The sequence below is a fragment of the Nelumbo nucifera genome, chromosome 1 (genome assembly GCF_055504915.1).
Source record: "Nelumbo nucifera cultivar China Antique chromosome 1, China Antique-T2T, whole genome shotgun sequence".
Lineage (NCBI taxonomy): Eukaryota > Viridiplantae > Streptophyta > Magnoliopsida > Proteales > Nelumbonaceae > Nelumbo > Nelumbo nucifera.
Window position 1 is genome coordinate 179,747,421 of NC_142649.1, and position 27,493 is coordinate 179,774,913.

Genomic DNA, 27,493 nt, shown 5'->3' on the forward strand with positions numbered 1-27,493 from the left:
CGTTAATGAATCGTTGAGTAGCATATAAAAAGACATAAATGCCCTTATAATGACATCTAATTTTCTTTATTAACCGCTTCCTCTGCCTCCTTCCACCGGTTCCCGTCTCATGCACATATCCATCGCCTTTAGTTTTTCAATCCACACTCTTTATTATCCACGATGGAACCAATTACGAACTCAGTTGGTAAAAGCAATAGAGTTCTACCAGCAGCTACCACGAAGCAATAGAGTCTGTAAACTCTATTTTTTCCCTTGTGGATCACAATGTTTTAAGTTTTGAACTGGTGGAATGAAGAGATATCATGATTCATGATGAGGAATCTATTTGCTAATGACAAGTCTTTTTAGGTTTTGGATTTCCACTTTTCTTTGTTTCTTTTCGTGTATCTCCAAGAATCCATTCTACACATGCATTCATAATGCATTTAACACTTGATGACTTGAGCAGGAAACCATCCCTTCCTTTTTAGATATTTTTTTTATCTGGATCCATTCTACAACCGGCCTTTTTTTATCGGAAAACAAAATACAAAACATAAATTTAATTTAAGACCCAATCGGCTAATCATTACTAGAGAGTTTTTCTTTCTTTCTATTCCTCGTTTCAAGATGAGCAAAGCTTGTCGTCCCCGATGGTATCGAATCACCACTAAACGTTCGAGCAAAACTTGACTCAGTTTGGAAAGAGTATAAATGTAAATATGTAGAGTTCAAAACCTTATATATTATATTATTTTGTATATATTTACATTCTACATATTTACATATTTGCATTTATACTCCCTCATGAGCCTAAATGCCTTCGGCTGATTGAAACTCAATGTCTTCGGCTCAACCAAGATCTTCACGATCATTGACTCATTATTTACAAACGAAGTGCCCACGTTTGTCAGCATCTGGGTGTACTTCACCATGGTGGTGGTGGCTCCACCTTGTTTGAATGGGACAGCAAACGAAGGGTAGTGTTGACATTGCTGTGTTGTATTTCTGTTTCATTTCTTCTTAAGGAAGAAGATAGTGAACAGTGTTTTATTTTCAAAGTATAATTTTTATAAGTTTTAAATTGCACATAACTAATGGTTAATTAACGGTAAGAATTAAATTGACACATTTTAGAAGCTTAGATATTGGATTAACATATTTTAAAGTTCAAGGATCAAAATGACACTGGGCCCAAGCAGCTATTAATATGAAATTTTCTTTTTTTTTTTCGTTAGGCATGAAATTTGGTCTAAGCTTGGTTTTTTGTTAGGCCAGAAATCGTATATTGGTCTTTAGGAAAATTACAGACAGCCACTAAGCCACACTGGTCGAAATCTTGTACAACAGACCTCCCTGAATTGTTGGATTCTAGTACTTTTGCCCCATCGCTAGAATTATATCGGCTAATATATTTTTTAAACATTTTTAAAACAATAAACCTCAAATTAAGGGTGAGGATGGATCGGTTCAGTCCGATTCCAATAGAAATCTACATTGTCAAAATTGGTTTTAGGGTTAGTTTTGGCTTTGGAGATTTCAGGATCAATTCTAAGCTCTACCCATAAAACATACTCTTTCATTGCTCCCAATTAGACCTATTCATGGGCCCGGCTAGGCTCTATATGTATCAACAGAATACACTCAGGCCTGAGCCCGATCCGACCCGACCCGATCATTGGGCCTAAGTATTGAGCCCACCCTCATATAAAACCCAAAGCCCGGGCCCAAGCCCGATTAGAAATTTGAAAACAATTTTTTTTATTCAATAAAAAAGTGTTTTATATTTATATTAAAAACCTTCAAAACTCAAAAATAACAAACATCTCGCTATTACTTGGAAAAAAGAGAAGAAGAACAAAAAAAATATTATATATATATATATTATTAAATAAATATATTTTATTATTTAATATATTGTATCAAGTAGGGCTTGGGCTCAAGCCAGGCTTTTTTGAGAAAGCCCGAGCCCGACCTAAAAAAATTCGGGCCCACATATGTTTTATTTCCTTACTATTGTCATTCTTGGAGAGCTACATTCTCAAATATGTATTCCAGACAACGTTTCACATGCAATGCCAGACTATTAGCGGCCAATAATGGTGGACAACATATGTGATGTAGGGTGATTTGGCATGACCTCGTAACACGGGGACACGTGGACATGACCTGGCATGAACAACAACTCAACATGACAGCCTGGCCACAACCCGGCGTAACAAGCTCGACGAAGCCTAACCAAGCGACTCGGCGGGAGTAACAGCTCGCTAGGAGGCGAGGCTCAGCCCGCCCCGAGTGCAAGGCGTAAACACCCCGATCTCCCGCAACCCTAAGGGACCCGAGCTCCCCGCGAAGGAGCTCGAGCTCCCCTTGAGCCCTAAACTCTCCTCTCCTAGGGAGCCCCGAGCTCTCCACTCTTGAGGAGGGGGCATCTTAGCTTTTGGCTAAGTGTCTCGAGGGAGAAGTACCTCAGGACTGCATCCGCAGAATCTGTACCTGTCGGATCAGAGTAGTTCCGTAGCCTGTAGGGAAGATCCGCCTGACATCTGTACCTACCAGATCTGGTGGCAGTGCTCACATCTCTTGCCAGGCAGCGTCGTGCCTGCTGTCCCTGAAAAGCATAGCACGCCTGACGAGTTTGTACCCTGCAGCAGCAGCCCGTAGTAGCGGCCTACACCTGCTACCTCAGTCCTGACAGTAACGGCTAGGGCAGTGACGGTTACACCTGATGTGACCGACCTCCGGTATAAAAGGACCACCACCCTCGCAAAGCAAAAGTATTGAAGCATAAGCACTTTCAACACTCTTACTCTCTACTCTCTTTGAGATTCTTCTCCAGTCCTAACTTAGCTGTCGGAGTGTTCCCACCGGGATATCTCCCCGGGAACCCTTCACTTCCTCCTTCCTCACAGGTGCCAATCGTTCCAATCGGAAGCCAAGCCACAGTCAGGTAGGAGTGCCCAGATCGTGCAGCATCATTTGGCGTCGTCTGTGGGAAGCACTTCAAAAGGCCTTCCTATAACTTCTGTACAACTATCTTCAAAGAATTGTTCAGTATCATCAACACTTATGGCTTCCTCCAGCAACACCGAACGCCGAAACACCCCTGAGGAACAACTCCAGTTACCCACTGTCTGCATCGGCCAGTTCACCGTCCCTCTCTCTGTGGACGGGGTCCCTAGTCTGACCGTCCTCCCCCCGGTGGCACCCGTCACTGTTCCACTGCCCTCTACAGTCAGAACAACCGTCACTGTTCCACTACCCTCTACAGTCAGAACAACCGTCATTGTTCCACTGTCCTCTCAGATGCAACAGTTCCAACAACTCCAGTCCCACCAGCAGCAAGTGCTGCACCAAATGTCCCAATACCAATATCAACAACAGTTCCCTTCGCTCCCCCCCCGACATCCGGCGACGCAGCCAGCTAAGCCTCAGTGCCGCAGTGAACTCCCTTCCTGCCGGGGAGAGACTTCCGCATCGTCTCACGGAAGAAAGGGGAGGATCCCTACCCCCGCCGTGCTGCCCGCGGTCAGGTCGAGGGCTTCCCAGCCGATTAGGCCGGCGTCACCCCAACACTCGTTGTTCGAGCCTCTGCTCGCGGAGAACAGGTTCGAGGTGCTAGCCGGCGACATGGAGCAAGGACTTGCCCGCAGCTACCGGTAGCCATCCCTACCTCCCCCTGGGCTCGTTGAGCTCAGCAATACTGAAGCCAACAGCACCAACGCCGAGCCGACCAAGAAGCAGCGAAGACATCGCCGGTCTTGCCGAACTACCACCATCAACAACCTGCCCGAGCTCAAGGGCAAAATAGAAATAAGCTCGGGAGAGGTAAGAGTTGCACCACTCCTCTCAGTCCCCTCTCCTTTTCCCCGGAGCTTCTCGCAGTCCCCATGCCCAAGGACTTCAAGCTCCCCCGTTGGACAAATACAATGGGTCCTTCGACCCCAACGACCACGTCAACGCCTTCAGTTCCAGATGCACCTAGCCAGGGCAAGTGAATCTTGCATCTATGTGGCCTTCTCTACTACGTTCAAAGGGGTGGCCCACACTTGGTACCGAAACCTCTCGCCGGGCTCAATAAGGAGTTGGGCGCAGTTCGTGAAGGTCTTCACCTCCCACTTCGTCACTAGCAAGAGATGCCCGAGGACCTAAGAGAGCCTCCTCAGCATAGTCCAGAGAGATGGGGAGTCCATCTGGAACTATATCAAACGGTTTAATGACGCTTGCCTGCAGATACCCGATCTAGACCCTGCAGTTCGGCTCACTGCGGCCAAGCGGGGCATCACCCACAAGGAGTTTAGATGGCACGTGGTTGTGAACCAACCCAAGACCGTGACCGAGTTCCTCGAACTGGCAAATCGGTTCATAGGGACACAGGAGAAGATCAACCAGAAGGGTGAGCACGCCCCCGAAAAAAGAAGGGAACCAGAACCCCCGACTCCTAACAACTACAAGAAGAAGAAGGATCAAGCTCGGGGGGTAAACCCGATTCAGCCTTTCCGAGCTCCAGCAGCAGAAAGGGTGTTTACACCCCTCAACACGAAGCGGGCCGAGATCCTCATGGCGATCAAGGACGCCCCGTATGTAAAGTCGCCACCTCAGCTCAAGGCCGACCCTAACGTTAGGAACAAGAACTTGTAATGTAGTTTCCATAGAGATCACGGTCATAGCACCGAAAATTGTAATAACCTCCGCAATGAGATAGAAGAACTCATCCATCGTGGATATTTGAGAGATTTTGTACATCGTGGCAGTAACAATAAAGTAGGTCGGCAAGGGGAACAGAGTAAAGAAGCTCCCGAGTCCAGCAGACAGGCTGAGTAGCCGTAGAGGCAGCCTCCCGATGAAAGACCGGTCAGGGGAACCATCCATGTAATCGTCGGAGGATCGGTTGTCGCAAGCTGCACCTCGGCCGCAGCTCGGTCATCAGCCCATGAGGCCGCTAGAGAAGAGCTTAACCCCCCGAAATGGCCAAGGATGGAGGAACCGATCTTCTTCACCGAAGACGATGCGCGAGGGGTCCATTATCCCCATGATGACGCGCTCGTCATAAGGATCAAGATCAACGACTTCAAGGTCAAGCGCGTCCCAGTCGACTCGGGCAACTCGACAGACATCCTCTTCAAGGCAGCCTTCGACCAGCTTCAGCTCCCGAAAAGCGACCCGAAGCCCGCAAGCACTCCACTGGTAGGATTCAACGGTGAGGAGGTCAGGCCTTTAGGGAGAGTCACTGTACCGGTAGAGGTCGGTACCTGGCCCAGTGTAGTGAGGGTCACTCACGAGTTCCTAGTGGTCGCAACCCCCTCCCTGTACAACGCAATAGTAGGACGGCCCATCACCCACGCCCTATGCGCGGTAGTTTCCACCTACCACCTGGCGATGAAGTTCCCTACAGACTTTGGAGTCAGAGAGACACGAGGTGATCAGCTCGAATCCCGCAAGTGCTACGTAGCCACCCTCAAAGGAAAGGCCAAGGTAGCTGATGACCTCGAGCTAGAATGACCTGCAGAGCAGTTCGGGAGTGAGCCGCACCTACCGAGGAGATCATCCCCATCCCGGCTTCGATAGAAGACCCAGCTCGGGTGCTTCAGATCGACGCTTCTGTTAAGGAGCCCCTACGGTCTCAACTGGTAAGCTTCTTACTTGAAAATTTAGATGTTTTTGCATGGTCAGCGGCAGAAATGCCCGGCATAGACCCCAACATAATCACTCATAGACTCAACACCGATCCTGTAGTTAGGCCCATTAGACAGAAGAAACGCAACTTAGCCCCAGAGTGATGGAGGGCAGTCGACGAGGAGGTCGGGAAACTCCTTACAGCCGATTTTATCAGGGAAGTCCATTACCTGAGCTGGGTGGCCAACCCCGTTCTAGTAAAAAAGGTTAACAGTAAGTGGCGCATGTGCGTCGACTACACCGACCTAAACCGAGCTTCCCCGAAGGACTGCTTCCCACTTCCCAGGATGGACCGTCTAGTGGACGGGACCTCGGGGCATGAGTTGTTGAGCTTCCTGGATGCCTATTCGAGCTACAATCAAATCAAGATGGACTCGGCTGATGAAGAGAAAACTGCCTTCATAACCGAGTTCGGCATATACTGTTACAAGGTCATCCCCTTCAGGCTAAAGAACGCTGGAGCCACTTTTCAAAGACTTGTAAACAAGCTGTTTGAGCCACTAGTTGGCAAAAAAGTAGAGTGTTATGTAGACGACATGGTCGTCAAAACCCAATTTTCACATGAATTAGTACAAGATTTACATGCAGTTTTTGAAATTTTGCATAGATTTAATATGAAGTTAAATCCAAACAAGTGTGTCTTCGGTGTCACATCGGAAAAATTCCTAGGGTACATCGTTAACCGCTGAGGCATTGAGGCCAACCCGGATAAAATCAAAGCCATCCTAGAGATGAGACCACCCCGAAAATTAAAGGAGGTTCAAAGGTTGAATGGCCGGCTAGCTGGCCTAAGCCGCTTCATGTCCAAGTCAACAGATTGCTGCTTGCCCTTTTTTAAGGCCATAAAAAACAAAGGTTTTGAGTGGACTGAAGAGTGTCAACTCACGTTCGACAAGCTCAAAAGACACCTAGTCAGCGTCCCCGTCTTAACCCGACCCGAAGAGGGTGATGTTTTAGAGTTGTACCTCTCGGTGAGTGACGAGGTGGCCAGCTCGGTACTAATAAGAGAAGTAGATCGGGTCCAACGACCCGTCTACTATGTTAGTAAAATATTGTAGGGAGCATAGACGAGGTACCCCGAGATAGAGAAGTTAGCTTATGCACTGGTTGTGGTAGCCCGAAAGCTCTACCCGTACTTCCAAGCTCACGCCATCGTTGTCCTTACCAATAAACCTTTGAGGCAAGTCTTATTCAAGCCCGAGGTCTAAGGAAGGCTAACGAAGTGGGCCATTGAGCTCAGCGAATACGAACTCCAGTATAAGCCACAAACTGCTATCAAGGCCCAAGCCTTAGCAGATTTCGTCGCAGAGTGCACCTTCAGTTCTGAAGTCTCCAGGCCGGTGGAACACAAGGCCCCCAGCGCGGGTGAGCCCGGGCTTCCCAGGCCAGTTGAACTCGAGCCCCGTGAAGTAGCAACCAGCGCAGCGTCTCTCCTAGTCAGGCCAAGGCTGAACTGGGATGAAGAACCCTGGATCTTTCACGTAGATGGCTCATCAAACCGGCAGGGCAGCGGGGCTGGGATCGTTTTGTATGGGCCAAGCGGTGTGAAACCGGAGTACGCACTACGCTTTGAGTTCGCGACATCCAACAACGAAGCAGAGCCGAGCTGGATTGATCCGCTCACGAGCTTCCTGCTACACGGGACCCTCCCCGCAGGAGGGTAGAGCGTCAGGCAGCCAATACATCATAATTGACGTACGACTGTACCGAAGATTCTATATGCTCCCCTACCTGTGCTGCTTGCGACCCTCTGAAGCCGACCTCGTCCTCTGCAATACTCATGAGGGCCTATGCGGCGGACACTTGGGGGGCAGGGCCATCACTCAGAAAGCACTACGACAGGGGTATTACTGGTCAATGATGAAGGCATATGCGACCGAGCTCGTCAAAAAATGCGACAGGTGTCAGAAGCATGCCAACATCCACCATCGCCCTGCTGTCGACCTAAAATACCTCACTAGCCCATGGCCATTCGCACAATGGGGGATTGACCTACTCGAGCCATTCCTACCAGCAACTGGACAAAGAAGGTTCATAGTGGTGGCAGTTGACTATTTCACAAAGTGGGTCGAAGTTGAACCTCTCGCAACAATCACAGCCCGGAATGTGCAGAACTTCTTTTGGAAGAACATAGTGTGTCGTTTCGGATTACCTCGGATACTGATCTCCGACAATGGTAAGCAGTTCGAAGACATCAAATTCCAAAACTAGTGCCGAGACATGGGGATTCAGCAGAATTTCACCTCGGTGGCGCACCCTCAGGCAAATGGGCAAACGGAAGTCACAAACAGGGCAATCCTTCGAGGGCTAAAAGCGCGCTTGGACCGAGCTAAGGAACTGTGGACGGACGAGCTGCCCAGTGTGTTGTGGGCCTACCGTACCCACGGAAAAGACTGCCACGGGAGAAACCCCCTTTAACCTCACATACGGCACCAAAGCAGTCATTCCAGCCGAGATTGAAGTTCCTTCACTAAGATTAGAAGCATATGATGACAGGGCAAATGAAGACGAGCTACGTACCAACCTCGACCTACTTGACGAAGTACGGGGCCTCACATACATCCGGACCGCGGCCTACCAGCAAAGGGTAGCTCGGTACTATAACACCAGGGTCAAAAAGCGGACTCTCCGCGTTGGCGACCTGGTTCTCCGTATGGTTATGGTGCCTGAGCCCGGCGTTGGCAAGCTCAGTCCGAACTGGGAAGGACCCTACCGAGTAAAGCAAAAACTCGGGGAAGGAACATACAAGATCGAAACCCTAGAAGGGAAATAAGTACCTCGGGCGTGGAATATCATCAACCTAAGACAGTATTACTTATGAGTAACGGAGTAGACCACGGGTCACTCTCAGAGCTCTAAGGGGAAAAAACACTGAGCTGAACAAGGAGCTCGGCACCTTGCGGTAGGCCTCCCCCAGAACGGCATCGAACTTATCGAACTGAATATACTCAGAGATGGCCTTGACCTTCATCTCCTCTATCGCCTGGGTAAAGATCTCGGTCTTCTCTGCGATGTTCGCCTTGAGGAACTCCACCTCGTGCTGAAGAACCTTCTCCTTTTCCTTAAGGCCTTCCGCCTCTGCCTTAAGGGCCTCCATTTTTCCCCTCAGCTCGATGTTCTCACGAGCTAGCCCGTCCTTCTCCTCCGTCAGCGCAGTGGTGACGCCCCTCTGGGCCATGGCGCCGCTCTCCAACCGGTGGATCTGCTCGCGAGCCATCCTCAGTTTGGTATGGGCAGCGCGGGAAGATTCCTCGGTAGTCAAAGCCCGCTTCAGGTACCTCTCGGTCTGAAGAGTAAGTGCGTGCACGGCAGAGTTCGCCTGACAAAGGAGCTAGTTAGTAGTAGAGAAGAACATACAAAAAAGAAAAAGAAGAAGATTTACCACCATAGTGTGGGTGGTAGCCCGGGCTCCGAGCTGAGAAGGGTTGAGCATGTCAGTCCAAACCACAATCTCCTCAAAGTAAGTAGCCCCCTTGCTCTTCCGAAGACCGCATTGGGGGAGCAAGATGCTTCGGACCCCATCTGGGCTCCCCAAGCTAGAGACAGCCGTCTCGACTGTGTGAATAGGCTCAGCGGAGACTTCGGCTGCAACGTTAGCAGCCCCGGCGGCAACCTTGGCCTCGGCTGCCGACCTCACTACGGTCTCAGCTGAGGCCCCAGGCTCCCTAAGTGGTAGGGACTCCTCCAAGTCGATGATTGGAGGAGCCTCGGGGAGCTCGGGCTCAGAAATTGAAGCCTGTGGAAGCTGGGGCTCGGGAGTGGGGGCAGGCGGCGACTCAATACGAGCTCTCTTGGCAGCCCGCTTCTTCCTCCCCTTCATGTGTTTAAAAAGCCGGTCTCCCTTGAGTTTATCTGCCTCCATAGGACCTACAAAAGAGTTTGGCGTCAGTACTCAATTAAAAGAAGGAAAAGAAGAGTAGGCCAAACAGCTAAGGTACTAACTACCTACCCGGGCTCAAGCCGGCCTGGAAGAGCATACCCTCTTTGATATAATCTCTGAAATCACAGCTGACCTCAGCCCACGATTGGAATGCCTCCCTGATCTTCTTGTCGAGTATGACGCCAGGGTCTTGGATAGCTGCCCTCCAATGAGTAGGGAAGGGCCACCCCGTGGGGTTCCGGACTACGAAGTAGTCCTGCTTCCAGGGCAGGACCTTGCTAGGAAGCTTGTGCATTAACTTAAAGTCCGGGCGGGGGGACAAGTAGTAAGCCCTCCTGTGCTCGGGAAGAACACATGAAGCGCTCTTTTTGATGGTCAAAATGGAGCAGAGTATGTCCAAGTCAAGGGGGATGACATACTCAAAACAAAGAGAATGGTCCTGACCACGTTATGGACCGAGTTCGGGTGAAGCTGGTCTATCGTAACATTGAAATGTTTCAAGACCTCCACTAAGAGTGGATGGAAGGGAAGACGTAGCCCAGCTATGAACTGCTCTCAGAAGATCACGACCTCATCAGGGCCGTGCTCCCATGGGAAATTCCCTATAGGTAAACTGTAGGTGTACTCCCCTGGCAAGTTGTATTGCTGAATGAGCTCGCGGAGCCTCTCCAAGGTCATGGTGGAGGGCCCGAACCTATCCGGCATCCAAACTCAATGAGAGGTGGATGCCTGGTGACCCGAGGCCTCCCACGCCTCGGGAGGATTGCCCTGAGCCGAGGTACCCACCTCAGGCACCTCGGGCTCGTCCAAAAGGCTATCGAAAGAAGACATAATTGAAACTAAGGAAGAGCTGGGATGACTCACCAAAGAGAAGTAAGACTGGACTAGAAAGGAACTGACCCGAGCTGGAGGCTTTGGACGCGAGCTCAAGACTACAATTGAAGATTTGTGGCAAAGGAAAATGACCAAGACCCCCACTATTTATAGCCACTATCCTCGGGCATCTACGGTTGAGATCAAAGCAATCTGATGGCCCTCATGAAAACCGGTTGTGCGACCTTCGAGACAAAATCAGTTTAGCGCATTTTTTGGCGTCCGCGGAGTCTATAAATCGCGTGACGTCCGCGCGTAGTTTGTACGCGACCCGAGCAGGGAACCGGTCCAAACTATGAGCTGGCGGACAAGAAGGCTTAGATCTCGAGCCAAATCCACCCGATAGACCTCGGACTCCCCGCACTAAGGCCAGCACCCCTAGCATGGGGAGTGGGGGGCAATTGATGTAGGGTGATTTGGCACGACCTCGTAACACGGGGACATGTGGACATGACCTAGCATGAACAACAACTCAACATGATAGCCTGGCCGCAACCCGGCGTAACAAGCTCGATGAAGCCCGACCAAGCGACTCGGTGGGAGTAACAGCTCGCTAGGAGGCGAGACTCAGCCCGCCCCGAGCACAAGGCCTAAACGCCCCGATCTCCCGCAGCCCTAAGGGACCCAGGCTCCCCACGGAGGAGCCCGAGCTCCCCTTGAGCTCCGAACTCTCCTCTCCTAGGAAGCCCCGAGCTCTCATCTCCTAGGAAGCCCCAAGCTCTCCACTCTTGAGGAGGGGGCATCTTAGCTTTTGGCTTAAGTGTCCCGAGGGAGAAGTACCTCGGGACTGCATTCACAGAATCCGTACCTACCGGATCAGAGTAGTTCGGTAGCCTGTAGGGAAGATCCTCCTGACATCCGTACCTGCCAGATCTGGTGGTAGTGCCCACATCTCTTGCCAGGCGGCGTCGTGCCTGTTGTCCCTAAAAAGCATAGCACGCTTGACGAGTCTGTACCCTGCAGCAGCAGCCCGCAGTGGCGGCCTGCACCTACTACCTCAGTCCTGGCAGTAACGGCTAGGGTAGTGACGGTTACACCTGATGTAACCAACCTCCGGTATAAAAGGACCACCACCCTCGCAAAGCAAAGGTATTGAAGCATAAGCACTTTCAACACTCTTACTCTCTACTCTCTTTGAGATTCTTCTCCAGTCCTAACTTAGCCGTCGGAGTGTTCCCACCGAGATATCTCCTCGGGAACCCTTCACTTCCTCCTTCCTAACAGGTGCCGATCGTTCCAGCCGGAAGCCAGGTCACAGTCAGCTAGGAGTGCCCAGATCTCGCAGCATCAATATGCATTAAGCTTATTGATTTCGTTTATACTTATTACTCATCTTTTGTTTATATTATTGTTTTCTTTCTAAGATTTCTATTTTAATTCCGTTCAAATATTTTAGTTTAATTTCTTGTACATTATTTTGCAATAAATGTATCAAACCTATTAATGCCACATATACTCCAACGATTAACCCATGGAACTTTTTGAGTAATGACTTTAAATTGTGAGACAGATAATATCTTATCGTTAGCCCCCGCAACGCAGGGGCATCTTGCTATCTATCTATCTATTTATCTATCTATCTATATATATATATATATATATATATATATTAAGAAAATTTTTCCTTTTTTAAAATTTTTTTTATTCCATGTTATTTTTGAATCAACCAATGAGATGCACTTTCCCAATAACCTAAATAATCTCTTCTCCTAAAATTTCTCTTAAACTGCCTCCCCCACTTAAAATTTCTCTTAATCTGCCTCCCCCACTTTCACACAGTTTCTCCAAAATTATCTCTAATTCCTAAATATCTTCTAAATTATCTCTAATTTAGTAGAGAGTTTCTCTCCTAAATTATCTCTAATTCCTATTTGTCCTCTCCCCTACTTTTTATCTATATCTATCTAAACAAAGTTTGGATTAAAAAATTTAAGAATTATTTAAGTATTCTAACAAAATTATATAATAAATTTAAAATATTTATTAAGAACACAAAAAATAATTTTATATTTTTACAAAATATATCACTAAATTATGTACTAACAATTTAAATTATATTTTTACGAATGATCAATTTAAATGTTTTTCAAATATTTAATAATATGTAATACCTTTAAATAAATAAAACTCAAATAATAAAAAAAATTAAATATTTTATAGATTATTTAAATATTTAAATAACTAAATATTTATCATAACTACATTTTAATTAGTTAAAATAACGAAATTGTGTAATAAATTTAAAAAATCTGTTCAAAGTAGAAAAATGATTATAACATAATATTGAAATTAATAATAATTTAATATATTACAAAGTTAATAATGAAATTATGCAATAATAGTATAAATTATGATTTTATGGATAATTAAATTCAATAAATAATTAATATTTAAATATTTTACATATTATTTAAGTATTTAAATAACAAAATATTTAACACAAGATTTTAAATAGTTAAAATAAAGAAATTATGTAATAAATTTAAAAAAATTAAAAAGTAGAAAAATAATTATAACATAATATTGAAAATAATAATAATTTAATATTTTTACATGATATTGTAAATAACTAGTTTCACTAATATTAAGTAATAATTTGAGAAAAAACTTTCAAAAAATTAATATTTATTAATAATAATTTTAAACTCTTAATTTGTATTTATTATAAAATGATATATACTAAAATTAATATTTATTGTATTTCAGTAATTATTTATTGTTTTTTGTGATAAATGTATTTTCAATGATTATGTATAAATTTATTTTGTTTTGTTATTTAACAGAAAACTGTCAATAATTATTGGAGATTAAATTACTATTATTGAAATTTATAAATTTAATTTATTGTACTTATTGTATTTATTGTATTTTTTTATAACTTATTGATTAATATTTATTAGAGATTAAACTAATATTTGAGATTATACTATTTAGTGACTAAGTTAATATATTTTTAGTAATTATTGTATTTTTGTAAATATTGTAAATATTGTATTTTTTTGTTATAAATATATTTTCAATAATCGTGTATTTTTGTTATAAATTTTTAATGATTATGGAGATTAAACTATTGTTTTTTATTCGAGATAAGACTATTAATTTAGTTGAAATTATGAGTGTTCATGAGTTGGTTCAGTTCGGTTGTAGGCTATTTGGCCAACTAAATTGAGTTGGTTAGGTTGAGAAGTTGGTCAACTGAAATTGATTGACGTTTTGTGAAAACCGATCCACTCAAGTTGTATTGGTTTGGGTTGATTTTTTGGTTTGGTCAGTCGATTCAAAAGATCTAAACTTAAAAATTCAATTTAATTTTAAAAATTACAGTGTAATTATTAAAAAATAAATTTAAAAATTAGATTTATGATTTAAAACATTTTATACTAAGAAATATGGGAAATTTCCCACTTTTCTATATTAAAAAATAAAATATTAATATATATATATATATCAATGGTTAGGTCGTTCGATTTTGGTCAGTTTACAAATGACCAAAGTGAAACTAATCCAATTTGGTTGAATTGGGAAATTTTTTAACCAAAGTCGACCTAAAATACTAGAAAACCGACCAACTCTGTCGAGTTGATCGAGTTGGTCAGTTTCATTAGTTTGATGAATAAACCTAATTGAAATTAATTATCGTTATTTTTGTATTATGAAAAAATTATTAAAAGTAGTATATAAAATATGAATAATTATTAATTATTTAAAAATTTGAAAATATAAAACAATTGTATACTCCTATGTGTTTCTATTAGGGTCATTTACTAGAACACACCTTATAGTTTTACATATTTACTTAAACTACCTTATAGTTTTCATTTTACTAAAACATCCCATATATTTTACAACTTATTTACTTAATCATCTTTTTATTAAGGAGTATTTCTTTGGCCATTATGCCCATGATTTTTTATTCTAAAAATACCCTTAAGACTTTTTTGTATAGAGAACAAAATTGACCAAATGTAGCCAATAGAGTGGTTGCTCGTGTCTTATTAAGGGCAAAAATGATATTTTTATTTTTATTTTCTTTTGATTAATTTTATTTAAATGAAAATTAGGGTCAACACTGTCATTTTCCAATGTCATCAGATTGATTAAATCCATTGCAAATTATAAGTGATGTTTTAGTAAAATGCTAAATATATGATAGATTTTAGTAAACCCATGAAATTATAAGGGATATTTTAGTAAATATCCCTTTCTATTATTTAGCTTTCCCTTAATAAATCTGTCCCATTCCCCTCCTCTCTCCTTCTTCATTTACCCTTTATAGCTCTCTCATTCACTCCCTTTCTCCTTCCCTTCCCCTACCCAATCCTCCCAATAGGCCAGGTGGGAAGAAACTTTCCTTTTCAAGGTAGGTCTCTATTTGCCAACTTACTTGACCAATTAGTAAAGGTCGCAATGGTTACAAAAGATTAACCTTCTCCGTCCTTTTTTTCCCTACATCTCACAAGTCCTTTCCTTTCTCCCGTTATTTTTTGTTTTTGTCGTTATTATGCGCCAAAAGAATTATTCAATAGAATCAATACCCATGCTTTGAATTACAAACTACTGAAACTAGCAGGTGTGTTACGCCAATATTCTGATTTTTACCCTGTTTTGAAAACAGACATTGCCATGTCTGCAAGCAAGTTACACACGCATAATTCTCATGACAACAGCAGAAGCTAGGAACTTTGAGCGTGCGAAGCCAAGGAAGGAAGCAGTAGTAAAGCAGACTAGCAGAGCAAAGGGAGATAGGATTGGAAAATAACCAGATAATGCAGTTAGAATTGGATGATTTTTCAGTGGAGCTTGGATTCCCAAGCATCCCTTCCGACTTCCTACAAACTTCGATGGCTTTGTATCGCCAACAAATCGCCTTTCTCTATATCTTTAAAATATAAATCGCACTCAATCTCTAATCTCTGACAAATCCATCGGCTTCGAGGATCACTGAAAACCATTGAACTGAGATAAATCTTTTTGAGAAGGATCGTAAGAACAAAGGTATGATATGAGTGATTTCACCTAAAACACCTTCACTAAGGGCCATTTAAAATCACTTATATCATACCTGATACCTCCGTTAATCAGTTTTCCCAGGTAAGTCACTCAAAGCACATCGCCACCAAGTTTATTAATTTGCTGATTTATACTCTATCTCAGATTCCCAACGTAATTAGAATGCCTTATTTGTATTTCTGGTTGGTCATAATTTCCCCTCTGAAATTTGTCTAAGAAACGCTCTAACCCATTCGAAGTTGTTGTGTTTGCTTAAAAAAGAAAACACTGTAGAAGCTATTCGGGCAAAAGAGATGGTTTAAATGGGTTGGGTATTGGTCAAATCTCTTTTCTGTTGGATTCAGGTCCGACCCATTACTCTTAAGTGACGTGTAACCTTGAATAATTATTTATTTTATGATAATTTTGAAAAATTACAATAACTAACAATAATATAAATAATTGTTTCCACATATTTAGATAATTAACAATAAAATAAATAATTTTAAAAATTTGTTGTTATTGAATAAATTAAATAATTGTTAGTAGTATAGAATTATTGAAAATAAAATCAATAATTATCTTATGATAATTTTGAATAATTACAGTAATTATCAATAACATGAATATTTTTTTCTCAATATTATTTAGTTTATGGTAATTTAGAATAATTACAGTAATTAAATAATTGTTTTTATCATAATTAAATAGTCAATTTTCTCATAATTAAATAATTAATTATTCAAAATTATTGTTAAATTATTAAGACGAACTATTGTAATTATTTTCATTCATTAGTAATTATTAAAATTTATTAATTAATGTAGAATTATTCAACAATAACTCTCACTAATTAATTAATGTGAAATTATATTTAATTTCAATTGTTAGTATAATACAACTATTTAAAATTTAAATAAGTAATGTGAAATTTAATTTCATTTTGAAAAAATTGTTTTTATTCAATAAATTAAATAATTGTTAATATAGAATTATTGAAAATAAAATAAATAATTGTTTTATGATAATTTTGAATAATTACAGTAATTATCAATAACATAAAAATTGTTTTTCTCAAAATTATTTATTTTATGATAATTTTAGCAATTATTATATTTAGTAATATTTATTTGAAAACACCACACTCATGTAATCTAGATTAATTGATTATTTATTTAACTTAAGTGGATCTTAATTAATTGCAATTCTACATTGATGGGTAAATAATAGAGTGGATAAACACAACCTACAAAATGATACTTGGGACTTGGATAGAGATGGCAATTTTCCCCATCCCTACTAGGTACTGAGGATTGTGAGGACTGAAGTCCCCACCCCGACCCAACCTTGAATGTAATATATTAATATATTAAATATTTTTAAAATTGGGGTAGTTACTTAAAAATTTGGGGTAAAAGATGGGGTGTATGATCCCCACCTTGAATCTGACCCATTGCCATTGCTATACTTGAACCAATTGGGCCCAATTGAGAATATTATATGGCTAATATTTATCATATTTTGTTGTTTATTTTACTTTCCTTTGACAAATCCCAAGCATCGCACACAGGTCCCTTGGTATATATTAAAACAACGAAGTCTAGAATTTTTTTTCTTTTTTTTTTTATTTTTTTAATCCATGTCATTTTTGAAACTACCAATTAGAAACTTTACTTTCCCCAAAAAAAGTCTTCCTAAAATCTCTCTTTCTCTCTCTCTCTCTCCCCCACACACATGTTCCAATAACCTAAATAATCTAATATCCTAAAATTTCTCCTAAACAACCTCCCCCACTATTCCCAACTTTCTCCTAAGTTATCTCTAATTTAGTAGAGAGTTTCTCTCATAAATTATCTTTCATTCTTATTTATCTTCTCCCCCGCTTTTTATCTACATCTATCTAAAGAAATTTTGAATTAAAAAATTTAAGAATTATTTAAATATTCTAACAAAATTATATAATAACTTTAAAATATTTATTAAAATGGTAAAAAAATATAATTGATTTAATAATATTCATATTATTAATAATTATATATTTTACAAAACTCATCACGAAATTATGTCAAACAATATAAATTATGATTTCTTTGATTATTCACTCTAAATGTTATTCAAATAATAAAAATCTAACATTAAAAGATGAAATATTATTTAAATATTTCAATAACTAAATATCTTAAATAAAAAAATATTAAAATTAATATTTTAAATAGTTACTAAATAACTTTCAATTATAATAAATAGATTAAGATTTTAAATATTTAGTTAAATAAATAAATATTTTAAACAATGAAATATTTAACATAACTAGATTTTAAATAGTTAAAATAACAAAATTATGTATTAATAGTACTATAATTTTATGGATTACTAAATTCAACAAGTAATTAATATTTTAAAATTTAAATAATGATATTATTGCAGTAAATAAATAATATTGTAAATAACTAATTTCATTTATATCAATTAATAATTCTAGAGAATAACTTTCAAAAAAATTAGTGTTTATTAATAATAATTTTAAAAACTTAATCTATATTTATTATATGTTTATATATACTAAAATTAATATTTATTGTATTTTAGTAATTATTTATTGTTTTTGTGATAAATATATTTTCAATAATTATGTATAAATCTATTTTTGTTTCTTATTTAATAGAAAATTTTCAATAATTATTAGAGTTTAAACTACTCTTATTTAGATTTTTAAATTTAATTTATTGTGTATTTTTGCTATAAATTTTTAATAATTATTGGAGACTAAACTATTGTTCACGGGTTGGTTTGGTTCAGTTATAGGTTGTTTGGCCAACCAAATCGACCTGGTCAAGTTAGGCAGTTGGTCACTTAGGTTATATCGGTTTGGGTTAATTTTCGATTTGGTAAGTCGGTTCAAAAGATTTAAACTTAAAAAATTAAATTTAAAAATTAACTTTAAATTAAAAAAATACAATGGCATTATTAAAAAATAAATTTATGATATAAAATATTTTAGCCTAAGAAATATTAGAATTTTCCAACTTTCATATTTTAAAAAATATATTTAAAATATAAAATATTAATATATATCTATTATCAGGTCATTCGATTTTAGTTAGTTTGGTTAGTTGGATAGAAATGGCATGGGGCGGGGACGAGGAGCCTCTCCTTATCCCCGTCCCTGAGAAAATCCCCATCCCCACTAATGGGTACAAAGTTATCCACATCCCTGTCTCCACAGGGATCCCCATCCCTACGAGGATTCCCACCCCCCTTGATTATTTATAATGTCAACCATTATGTTTTTGTTTTTCATTTTATTTAAAAAATAATAATAAACTAATTAAAATTTACAATCCTATTAGAAAAGACTCAAACATATTCAACCATATTTTTAAAAATATGAACATATAGACATATATATATATATATATATATATATATATATATATATATATATATATATATATATGTATGTATATATACATATATACATATATATTAGCAGGAATCCCATGGGACAGGGATCGGGGTCCCCGCGGGCAAGGAGTGCTCTCCTCGTCACCACCGACGGGGATGAAAATTTCCCCATCTCCATCCTTACGGGAGGAAATCATCCACATCCTTGCCCCATTCGAGGCAAATCCCCATGAGGGTTAGGGAAATGGGGAAAATTGTCATCCCTATGTTTGTATTGTAAAAAAATTATTAAAAGTAGTATATAAAATATAAATGATTATTAATTATTATACATAACGATTGTATACTCTTACATGTTTCTATTACACATTCAAGAAACACAATGATGAAAAGCTTTCCTGTTGAGAGAATTTCTAGATTGGGCATGTTCACGGCAGTTCACCAATTCACGGGCATGCATTTATTTTTATTCAAAATAAATCAATGGGCAATTACTAATTTGCCCATTCTCACGGTAACATGTCCTACCCAGAAGCTCTCACAACAAAAAAAGGTTATTGACCCCAGCCAAAGTTTTTCCTTACCAAATATCAAAAAGGTGAAAAACATGTGACGGGATCTGCTCCTCACAAATGGGCGCCTCACAGCCATCGAGCATTTTTCCAATGCATGATAGGATGTGCGTATGAGACGCCTGTGAGGCGCCAGGGATAAGGAGCAGATCCGGTCTCGAAAAACATTGTTTATGCTTATTTAACTGGAAGAAACAAAAACATTACCAAACAGATTAACAAAAACATTACCATCTTGGCGTGGGTCGGAATTGGAAACATCTACGCCCCACAACGTCTCACACGCATCCCTGCCGTGCATTGAAAACATCTCTAATGAGAATACCAGTTGCGGAGATGTTTCCAATACATGGCGGAGATGTGATGTGGGACACTGTAGAGCGCAGATATGAACTCGTGCACATGTTAATCTGTTGCAAAGAATCCTGCTGCCACGTAGCCGAACCACAACTTCTTCTTCTGAAACATGTAAGGGCAAAACGTTAATTCTCTTCCGGGGCTTGTTTTCGGTTAGGTTATTTGAGTCTTCCTCCAGACTACAGTCTGACGCTCTCGTTTCGTCCATTATTCTCCCCGAACTGCATAGTCCGAAGAAGTAGAGGTCTTGTAAAGTCTGGAGGGGCAGAATCTCAACCTGTAAGCATCATTTTTGTTCTACCTTCTTCTTCTTCTTCTTCCTCTTTTGCTCATTTAATCTTCCTCTTTAATTAAAAACTCTGAAACCGCATTCCTTGTTCCTTGGGTTGAGTTGGGTTTCGAAGAACATTATGCTGTTGCATGAAGTTTTAGTTTGTTTTCCTCGTTCTCCATTAAAAGCTGTTTTTGTTCTTTCTTGTTTTGCTTTGTGAAACATGTCTGATGAAATGGACGAAATTAGGGTTTCTGAACTTGGAAGTCCCGTCGTGACCGCTGACATTGATGCGGAGGAGAACGAAAACCACAGCATTTCAGAAATATTTTCCTTCTTGAAATCGGTTTACAGGACGGCGGGTTTAGATGAAGCACGATATAAAAGCTATGGAGGTCGAGAAAAAGAGAAATTCAGAGGAGTTTAAAGAGAACGGTTCTGGGAGACCCGAGGGTGAATTAGAAAAAGAGTTGAAATTCTATCGAACAAGGTCTAGTGAGTTGGAAGAAAAGAATAGGGAGGCTGAAGATCGTTGTAGGGTTTTATTAATGGAAGTTGAGCATAAAAGGAAAGACCACGAAACTCTAAAAGACAAGTTTAGTGAGTTAGAGCTTAGAAAACTTGATGTTGAAGATAGGCTAAGGGAGCACATGAGATCTTATGACGACATCAAGGAGCGGCTTACTCGTCTGGAAGAGGATTACAAAGTAAGTTGTGAAAGAGAGAAAAGTGCAAGAGAAAGAAATATTAATTTATCGGAGGAGCTGAAGAAGATGGAGCAAGATACAAAGGAGAAACATCTTCAACTCAAGATGGAGAATATGGCCTTAGAGTCTGCTAAAAGGAGGGCTGAGAATGAGATTGAGATTTGGAAGAAGAATTTTAGAGAAGTGGAGTTGCGAGTCTCAAGGTTGGAGGAAGTGGATTCGTCTTTGAGATCTGAGGAGGCAGGAGCTGACTATGACAAAGAGGATTTAAGTAATGTAATCAAAATACAAGATGAAGAAAATGCTGGAATCAGTAATTCTCACTTGGTCAATCCGCAAACCCAAGAGAGAGAGCTAAATGATGATGGAACGATTAAATCTTTTGGCAATGAAGGGTCTATTTGCTTTTCCCCAGTTGAAGAAAATGAACATGTTCAGGTCCGAGGTATTGACAAATTCATTCAGTTTCAGTCAGATTTTTATTCTTTATCACATTTATGCTTTAATCTGTGTTGTTTTTTCCTGTACATTATATAGTCTGTAGGAGTTTATCTTAGTTTTCATGAAGAGACTTTTTTGTTCTCTTATACAAAAGATAACTTTTTGTTCTTGAGGCTCAGTTTGGAAGGAGTACAAATACAAATATGTAAAGTACAAATACATACAAAGTAATATAAAATGTATGGTTTTGTACTCTACAAATTTGTATTTGTACTCCTTCCAAACTGAGCCTGAGGATTCACATTATATGTTAATGTTACTCTGACTTTCAGTAGAAAGTAATTCACATGCATTGTCATACATGTAGGCCATGAAAGAAAATAGTAGTACAGCTTTCATTGTACCTTTCACTTTTTTTTTGGACAGCTACAGGTTCACCTTCTATTAATATGCGACTTAAGTCTTTGGTTAATGATCAGGAAGAGAAAAAAAGCATTTCTTTAGAAACTGAGGTGCAATATGGAACTCGAGTTAGAAAGCAGTTAGTGTTTGAGAGAGAAGAGAACAACAAAAAGACGCCTCCATCCATGCTTAGTAATGTCATACCCAGACTCATACCTGCATCTGGGGATGTCATTGAGATCAGTGAAAGTGATGATGAAATGGGGGCTGCTACTTTGCCTACTTCTAACATCAGAAACAGCAGAGTGACTGCTACTTCTGTTGACTGTTCTCTACGTATTCTGAACAATGAAAGGGAGAAGAAGTGCTTGATGAAGGAAACCTCAGATAAGAGAACGGGGGAAAATGAGAGCAGTAGTGAGGAGAATTTCCCATTCACTTTAGCACCCAAAAGAAAACGGGCTTCCAATATAGTTACCAGTGAGAGTGAGGGTGATGATGATGATGAAGATAAGATTCCCATTGCTAAACTTAAGATGATGAAACACCAAGAGTTAGGCTGTGAACCCTTAGATTCTCCTACTTCTGGGGTTGTCAATCCTGAAGAATCCCTAACCCCACTGAGGCGGCGTATAGTTACTTTGAGACAGTGCGAAGAAAAAAAGGGTGGGGTAGAAAGAACCTCTCTGAATAAGTTGGCAAATTGTGGTCCTAAATATCAGAATCAAATATTTGTAACTGCTGACAATGTTGAGGAGGATGAAATGGAAACTGGATCAGATAATGAGAGTGAAAGTTTGTCTGGATTTATTGTTAATAGCTCTGATGATTCAGAAAGAAAAAATGATTCTAGTGATTCAGAAGATTCAACAGATGGTGAAGCCTTTTATCAGATATTATCAAGAATCCGAAGGAACAAAAATAATAAATCAGGATGGGAATATGAGGCTGATATGCTTTCATCATTTGAAAAGGATTCTGAACTGTGTTTGAAGGCTGTTTGTGCTCTTTATCGCCAACAAACATCTGAGGAAAAGTCAGCGAAGGGTTCTCTGTATTACAATAACCGAGGGTTTAATAAGTTTGATGCTCTCAGGTATGCATTAGGAAAGTTTCTTTTATGATTATTCTATATTGACAAAAATGAGCTTTTCATAACTATAATTGAAACTCTCTACCTTGATTATAATGAAGTCTCATCTCATTTATATTTTGTATGGATACCTTGTATGGATATGTCTGCATCTTTTCCTTCTCTAGTGTGACTCAGTAATTTGTTTACTGAGCTTATTAACAATAAATATTGTTAAAGTTGTAACAATATGTGCTGTAACCAGTGTTACATGGACCAAGTGTTCATGTCAAACACTGACACTCTACGGATTCTTAAGGAGAAATTTCTTTATATGGTTTTCTCTTTCCTCTCACTTATTTGGCACAAATGGACATCTAATGTACATTATGAATTCCATCTTTTCTTATAGAATGTTTGCTGCAGGCATGAAAGCAGGGAAGGAATCATCATCATCTATGCCTTGTGTTGTCTGCATCAGTCCTGTTTTGTTCAGTGACATGTCCCTTGTTAAATTATGAGCCCTTAAATTATTTCTTACTACAACACATGTCCTTTTTGGTTTGCTGCTAGCGATTTTAGCTAGGGGTGTTCAAATTCAGATATTTAATTGAAAACCAAGCTGAATAAGTTAGTTTGTTTCGCGTTCAATTTTTTTCAAAATGTTGGTTTTTGGTTTCAGTTTGGTTTGACTGAAATTTTCAGCCGAGCCAAACCATAAATCAAACTAATATAATATACATATTAGTATATTAAATATATAATATTTTATTTAATATTTGCATCTTAAAATGTGTCCTCTGTTATGCTCCATTGCCTTTCACCTCTATTCTGTTTAACAAGGATCATGAACTAAAACCAAAGACAACTATAGTTATGCAGGCTGTGTTTGGTTTATATCAAATTTCAACATCTCATTTATGGGACCAATTGAACTGCAACAAACTAAACTGAACTGAACTCCATTTGGTTCAGTTTTGAAATCTAGTTCAATTTAGTTTGGTTATGATATTAGTTAAACCAAAAAGTCAGTTAAGTCCTTGATTCTAACCAAACCAAACTGACTGAATGTACGCCCTTACTTTTTAGCCCCTTCAACTTGTAACATATCACTTCTCTTTGGTAAAAAACATATAATTTCTCTTACGGGTGCAAGCAGGGAAGGAATCCATGGAGAAAATCAAATTTCACTTGATTCCTTGTTGAGTGGTAGTTTCATAATTTATGGATGTTTTTAATTTTGGTTAATTTCAGTTTTTTAATAGTTATTTTCTAGTTTGTTATGTCAAGATGTATTGGACATCAGGACATGCAATTGGGGATGTTGGAGTCACTGCCATCTACACTGTCTCCATTTACAAAAGACTTTGCCTGCATGTTAGCATGTTTGATCCCGTGCCTCCTAAATGGAGGGGGTGTCATCAGTGATTTAAAAGGCACACCTAGGTTCATAGGCGAAGCGCATTTCAAGGTCTGCTCCTCACCTAGTCCCAGGTGCAGTCCCTTTGAAAAGGTGCACACCTTTTGTGCCTAGGTGTGCACTTGGTGCACCTTATGCCTCAACTGAGGCATGTGCCTCAATCAAATTTTGTGCTTTTTGAGTCATGGTGGCTGGGCTGGGGGCTTCGCCCCCTCGGACCCCCAACACAAGTCCCTTGAGGCAAGCCCAAACAAATCTATGTTAGTGTCTTAAATTCTTAAAGCTGTACGAAAAATGGTTTTATAATTTTAATTATAGTTCATTATCTTTTAAAATATTCCGTGTATTAAGAAGAATAAATGAACAACATTAGAAAAAAAGGGCTTGTTTTTTGTACAGTAAGAATTTAAGACCTAGCATTAGACTTGTTTGGGTTTGCTCAAGGGGCTTGGTATAAAGGTGGCTCATAGAATTAGGAATGAAAGATGTTTAACATCATATTAGCTATTTGAAATAATGTGATTGAAAAATAAATTAAGAAATTGACAATTTGACATTCTTGGATATGTTCTATATGTTATGTTCATGTATTTTAATTTGTGCTAATGGGCTTTTTAAACTGTTTAGTTTAAAATTAAAGTTTGCATTTTTAGTTAGAACTATTTTTAATATTTTATTGATTTTTTTTTTTGTATTTTTTAATTGTGTTCCTTGCTTCAAAAAAATAAAAAAAGAGGCACATGCCTTGCCTTGTGCCTCTGGTGCAAAAACAAGCCCTTTGGGCTTTAAGACACTGGGTACTATGCAACCATCTCAACTACTGGTCATCAGCATACAAAAGATTTGGAGGTTAATTAATTGGATTTGTCAGTAGGAGGTTACACTCCAGCATAGAAATATAGAACATGTCCAGTTATTGATCTTTATAGATGCATTGAGTAGAGGTTGTGTAAAAGTTGTGGAGGATAAGGTGACAGAGAGTGGGGGATGATTAAGTAGCAATTGATCAAGCATTTAAGATATACAAGAAAGTGGTTGATAAAGAAGTAGAGGTGGGAAAGAATTAGGGTTGTTTTTCTGAGGTGGTGAAACATACCTGGAAAGTGTTTTGGAATTAGAAGTGGAGACAATGGGAAGTCCTAAATTGACATCTACAAAGCCCAATTGTCCATCTAGTAGGTCAGGGTGTTTTCATTTTAGGGTGGATGGGAAAAAAGATGGAATTTATTGAAGTATTTAGATGTCTCAAAGGTGTAATGGTCATGGTTTAAAGTATCGATACACCCAAATGTATCGGCATGGGTATATCGATACTTTTTACCCCACAGTTTTTATTTTTGTTTTTTTTTTCAAAATTTCATTTTTATACATATTTTTACATTCTTAATCAATAGAAGGATTGGTTTCCTGAAAACACCTTTAAATAAGTGTATCGGAAACCCAATGATACGATAAGATACATGCGATACTTTGGACCTTGGTAATGATAGGGATATACTGAATTGGTAAAGAACTAAGAGGGCTGAAAAGGATTGTAGGTTGGGGGTTTATTTTGCATTTGTAAAGAACTAAGAGTGGGCTGCCATTTTGTGGGATGATTTATGTCTTTTGTTTGAGAGTGGGTGGAAGTCTTCTGAAGGATGATGTTATTGGTTGTTAGGGTGGTTGTTGGTAGGGGTTTTGTTTGTATTTTGAGGTTGTGGGTCTTGTTGAGAGGAGTAGGTGTTGCTAAGGATGTGTTTGAATGCGGTGTAAATACCCGACTGGAGGAGTTCTGCATTCATTGGTTTAAAAAAGTGGTGATTATTGATGTAAAGATTTACATCGTTTTTATGAGAGATAAATTTCCCTCAATAACCGATGTAAAACTCGACCTGGTATTTACATTGATTTTTGGCGGTCATTTACGTTTCATCCAAACTGCTACAAAAACGGACTGCAGTGTAAAATAACACCGGTCTGGTATTTACACCGCAAAAAAAATGCAGCCTAAGGTGTTAGAGCAAGGGCCAAGGATTTATTTTAGTTGGGTGTGCCGCTTGATTCCTTGTCACCTAAGATTGTATCTTTCATCTTTTGTTCAGTTTTCTTTTTATGAAATTTTTATGTACCATCAGAAGCTCACAGTCTGATTGCAACATGCTACATTTTTTCTTTTTATATTTTGCCAAAATACAAAGCGCACAAGAACATGGAATATGTACAACCGTGGTTATTGGCATGTGGTATGCCTACTTTGATTAGATAATTTTGTGTATATGTAGTCTGTACCACTTTCCAAGATTTGGGAGCTTGCTGTCTCTCACGCCTCGTGTTCTTATCAGAATAAGATACCTGTGAACATGTCCTATATCATTGATGTTCTGTTACTTACAAAATTTTAAAACTGTGAGCCATTTTTACTTGGCTTAATTGTTTTGAAATTTTTCTTTTCTATTTTGGTTATAAAAGAGAATAAAATGTACTGAATTTCACTAAAGCAGTGAGCAACTGTTCTGGTGTAGTAAGTCCAGCACCTTTTCCTGCATTACTTAATGAAGTTGATAGTTTTCTTCCAAGTTGTTTCATTTATGTATTACACTTGCACCTTTTGGTTCATAGAGGGACCCGCAATCTAGCAACTTTTCCCAAGTCTCTTGAGATAAGTCCCATCATAACCAGATCAACCTCTATCTGCAGCCCAACCTATGGTACAAAATTACAAATAGGAGATTAGAAGTTTAATCCTCCCATTTCTCATTCAGGGCTTTTATAATAGTCTGGATCTGCTAGCAACAAACAATGCTAGGTACGTAACAGTTTTGTGCAACCTGTCAACAGTTGTGCTCAATTGCATTTTCTCTTGTGTTGAGGTCCTCGAGGAGAGGTGGCATAAAACTATGATGTGCCTAGTATTCCGCTACTGTTAGATCTGGAGTCCAATGTATATGTAAATTCAGTGGTTATTGAATGTAGCTTTGTTTTATCCGTTTATGTACGTTTCCATCCTTGAACATTTCTTTCTAGGGGCACCACATTGGCTGAATTTCTTACAGATGGGGACCCACGTGGAGATCTGAAGAAGTCCGTTGAGGAATTGGAGAGGTTTGATCCTAGAGCACTCGAAGAATGCAAAAGACTGGCTGCTAAATACTCCAAACAGTTATTCAACATTTACCAGAACAAGGAGGACCCTTTATTTCTCCCTTCCTAATAGGACTGGTTGTGAATCCTGATCAGATAGGGCAGAGTTTAGACATTCTGGTTTTCCTTAAAGTAAATAGAGTAGGATAGAGTGTTTGTAGTGTGCTTCAGTTCTTTGTTAATGTTATACAGGAGTTCAGAGAGAGGCTTGTTTTATTTGCTAATACGATCACTGCTATTAACAGCAATGGCATCCACCATTGTGGTAGCTCTTTATCCTCTTGTAGAATCATATAACCGATGGATAGGTCCGTTTGATCATA

General features: G+C 39.4%; 1 protein-coding gene across 4 annotated transcripts; it reads left to right on the plus strand.

The window, feature by feature from the left end:
• The first annotated feature begins 19,826 nt into the window (after nucleotides 1-19,826).
• On the plus strand, nucleotides 19,827-27,446 carry LOC104600314 (uncharacterized). 4 transcript variants are annotated; one of them, XM_010263190.3, is made up of 4 exons: nucleotides 19,827-20,013; nucleotides 20,255-21,157; nucleotides 21,586-22,651; nucleotides 27,054-27,446. In XM_010263190.3, exons 2-4 carry the CDS (start codon nucleotides 20,374-20,376, stop codon nucleotides 27,238-27,240), a joined length of 2,037 nt encoding a protein of 678 aa, XP_010261492.1. In that variant the 5' UTR covers nucleotides 19,827-20,013; nucleotides 20,255-20,373; the 3' UTR covers nucleotides 27,241-27,446. The 4 variants fall into 4 exon arrangements, with proteins under 4 accessions (XP_010261492.1, XP_019053821.1, XP_010261493.1 ...); XM_019198276.2 differs by having other exon boundaries at nucleotides 19,829-20,013; nucleotides 21,580-22,651; nucleotides 23,054-27,446; XM_010263191.3 differs by having other exon boundaries at nucleotides 19,829-20,013; nucleotides 21,580-22,651; nucleotides 27,083-27,446.
• Nucleotides 27,447-27,493: the final 47 nt, after the last annotated feature.

Excerpts from the sequence above, each read along its gene's own strand:
- LOC104600314 (XM_010263189.2), top strand. The coding sequence starts at position 20,374 with ATGAAGCACGATATAAAAGCTATGGAGGTCGAGAAAAAGAGAAATTCA. Across the intron at positions 21,158-21,579 it reads TGAACATGTTCAGGTCCGAG|CTACAGGTTCACCTTCTATT; the intron begins GTATTGACAAAT and ends TTTTTTGGACAG. Across the intron at positions 22,652-27,053 it reads AATAAGTTTGATGCTCTCAG|GGGCACCACATTGGCTGAAT; the intron begins GTATGCATTAGG and ends ATTTCTTTCTAG.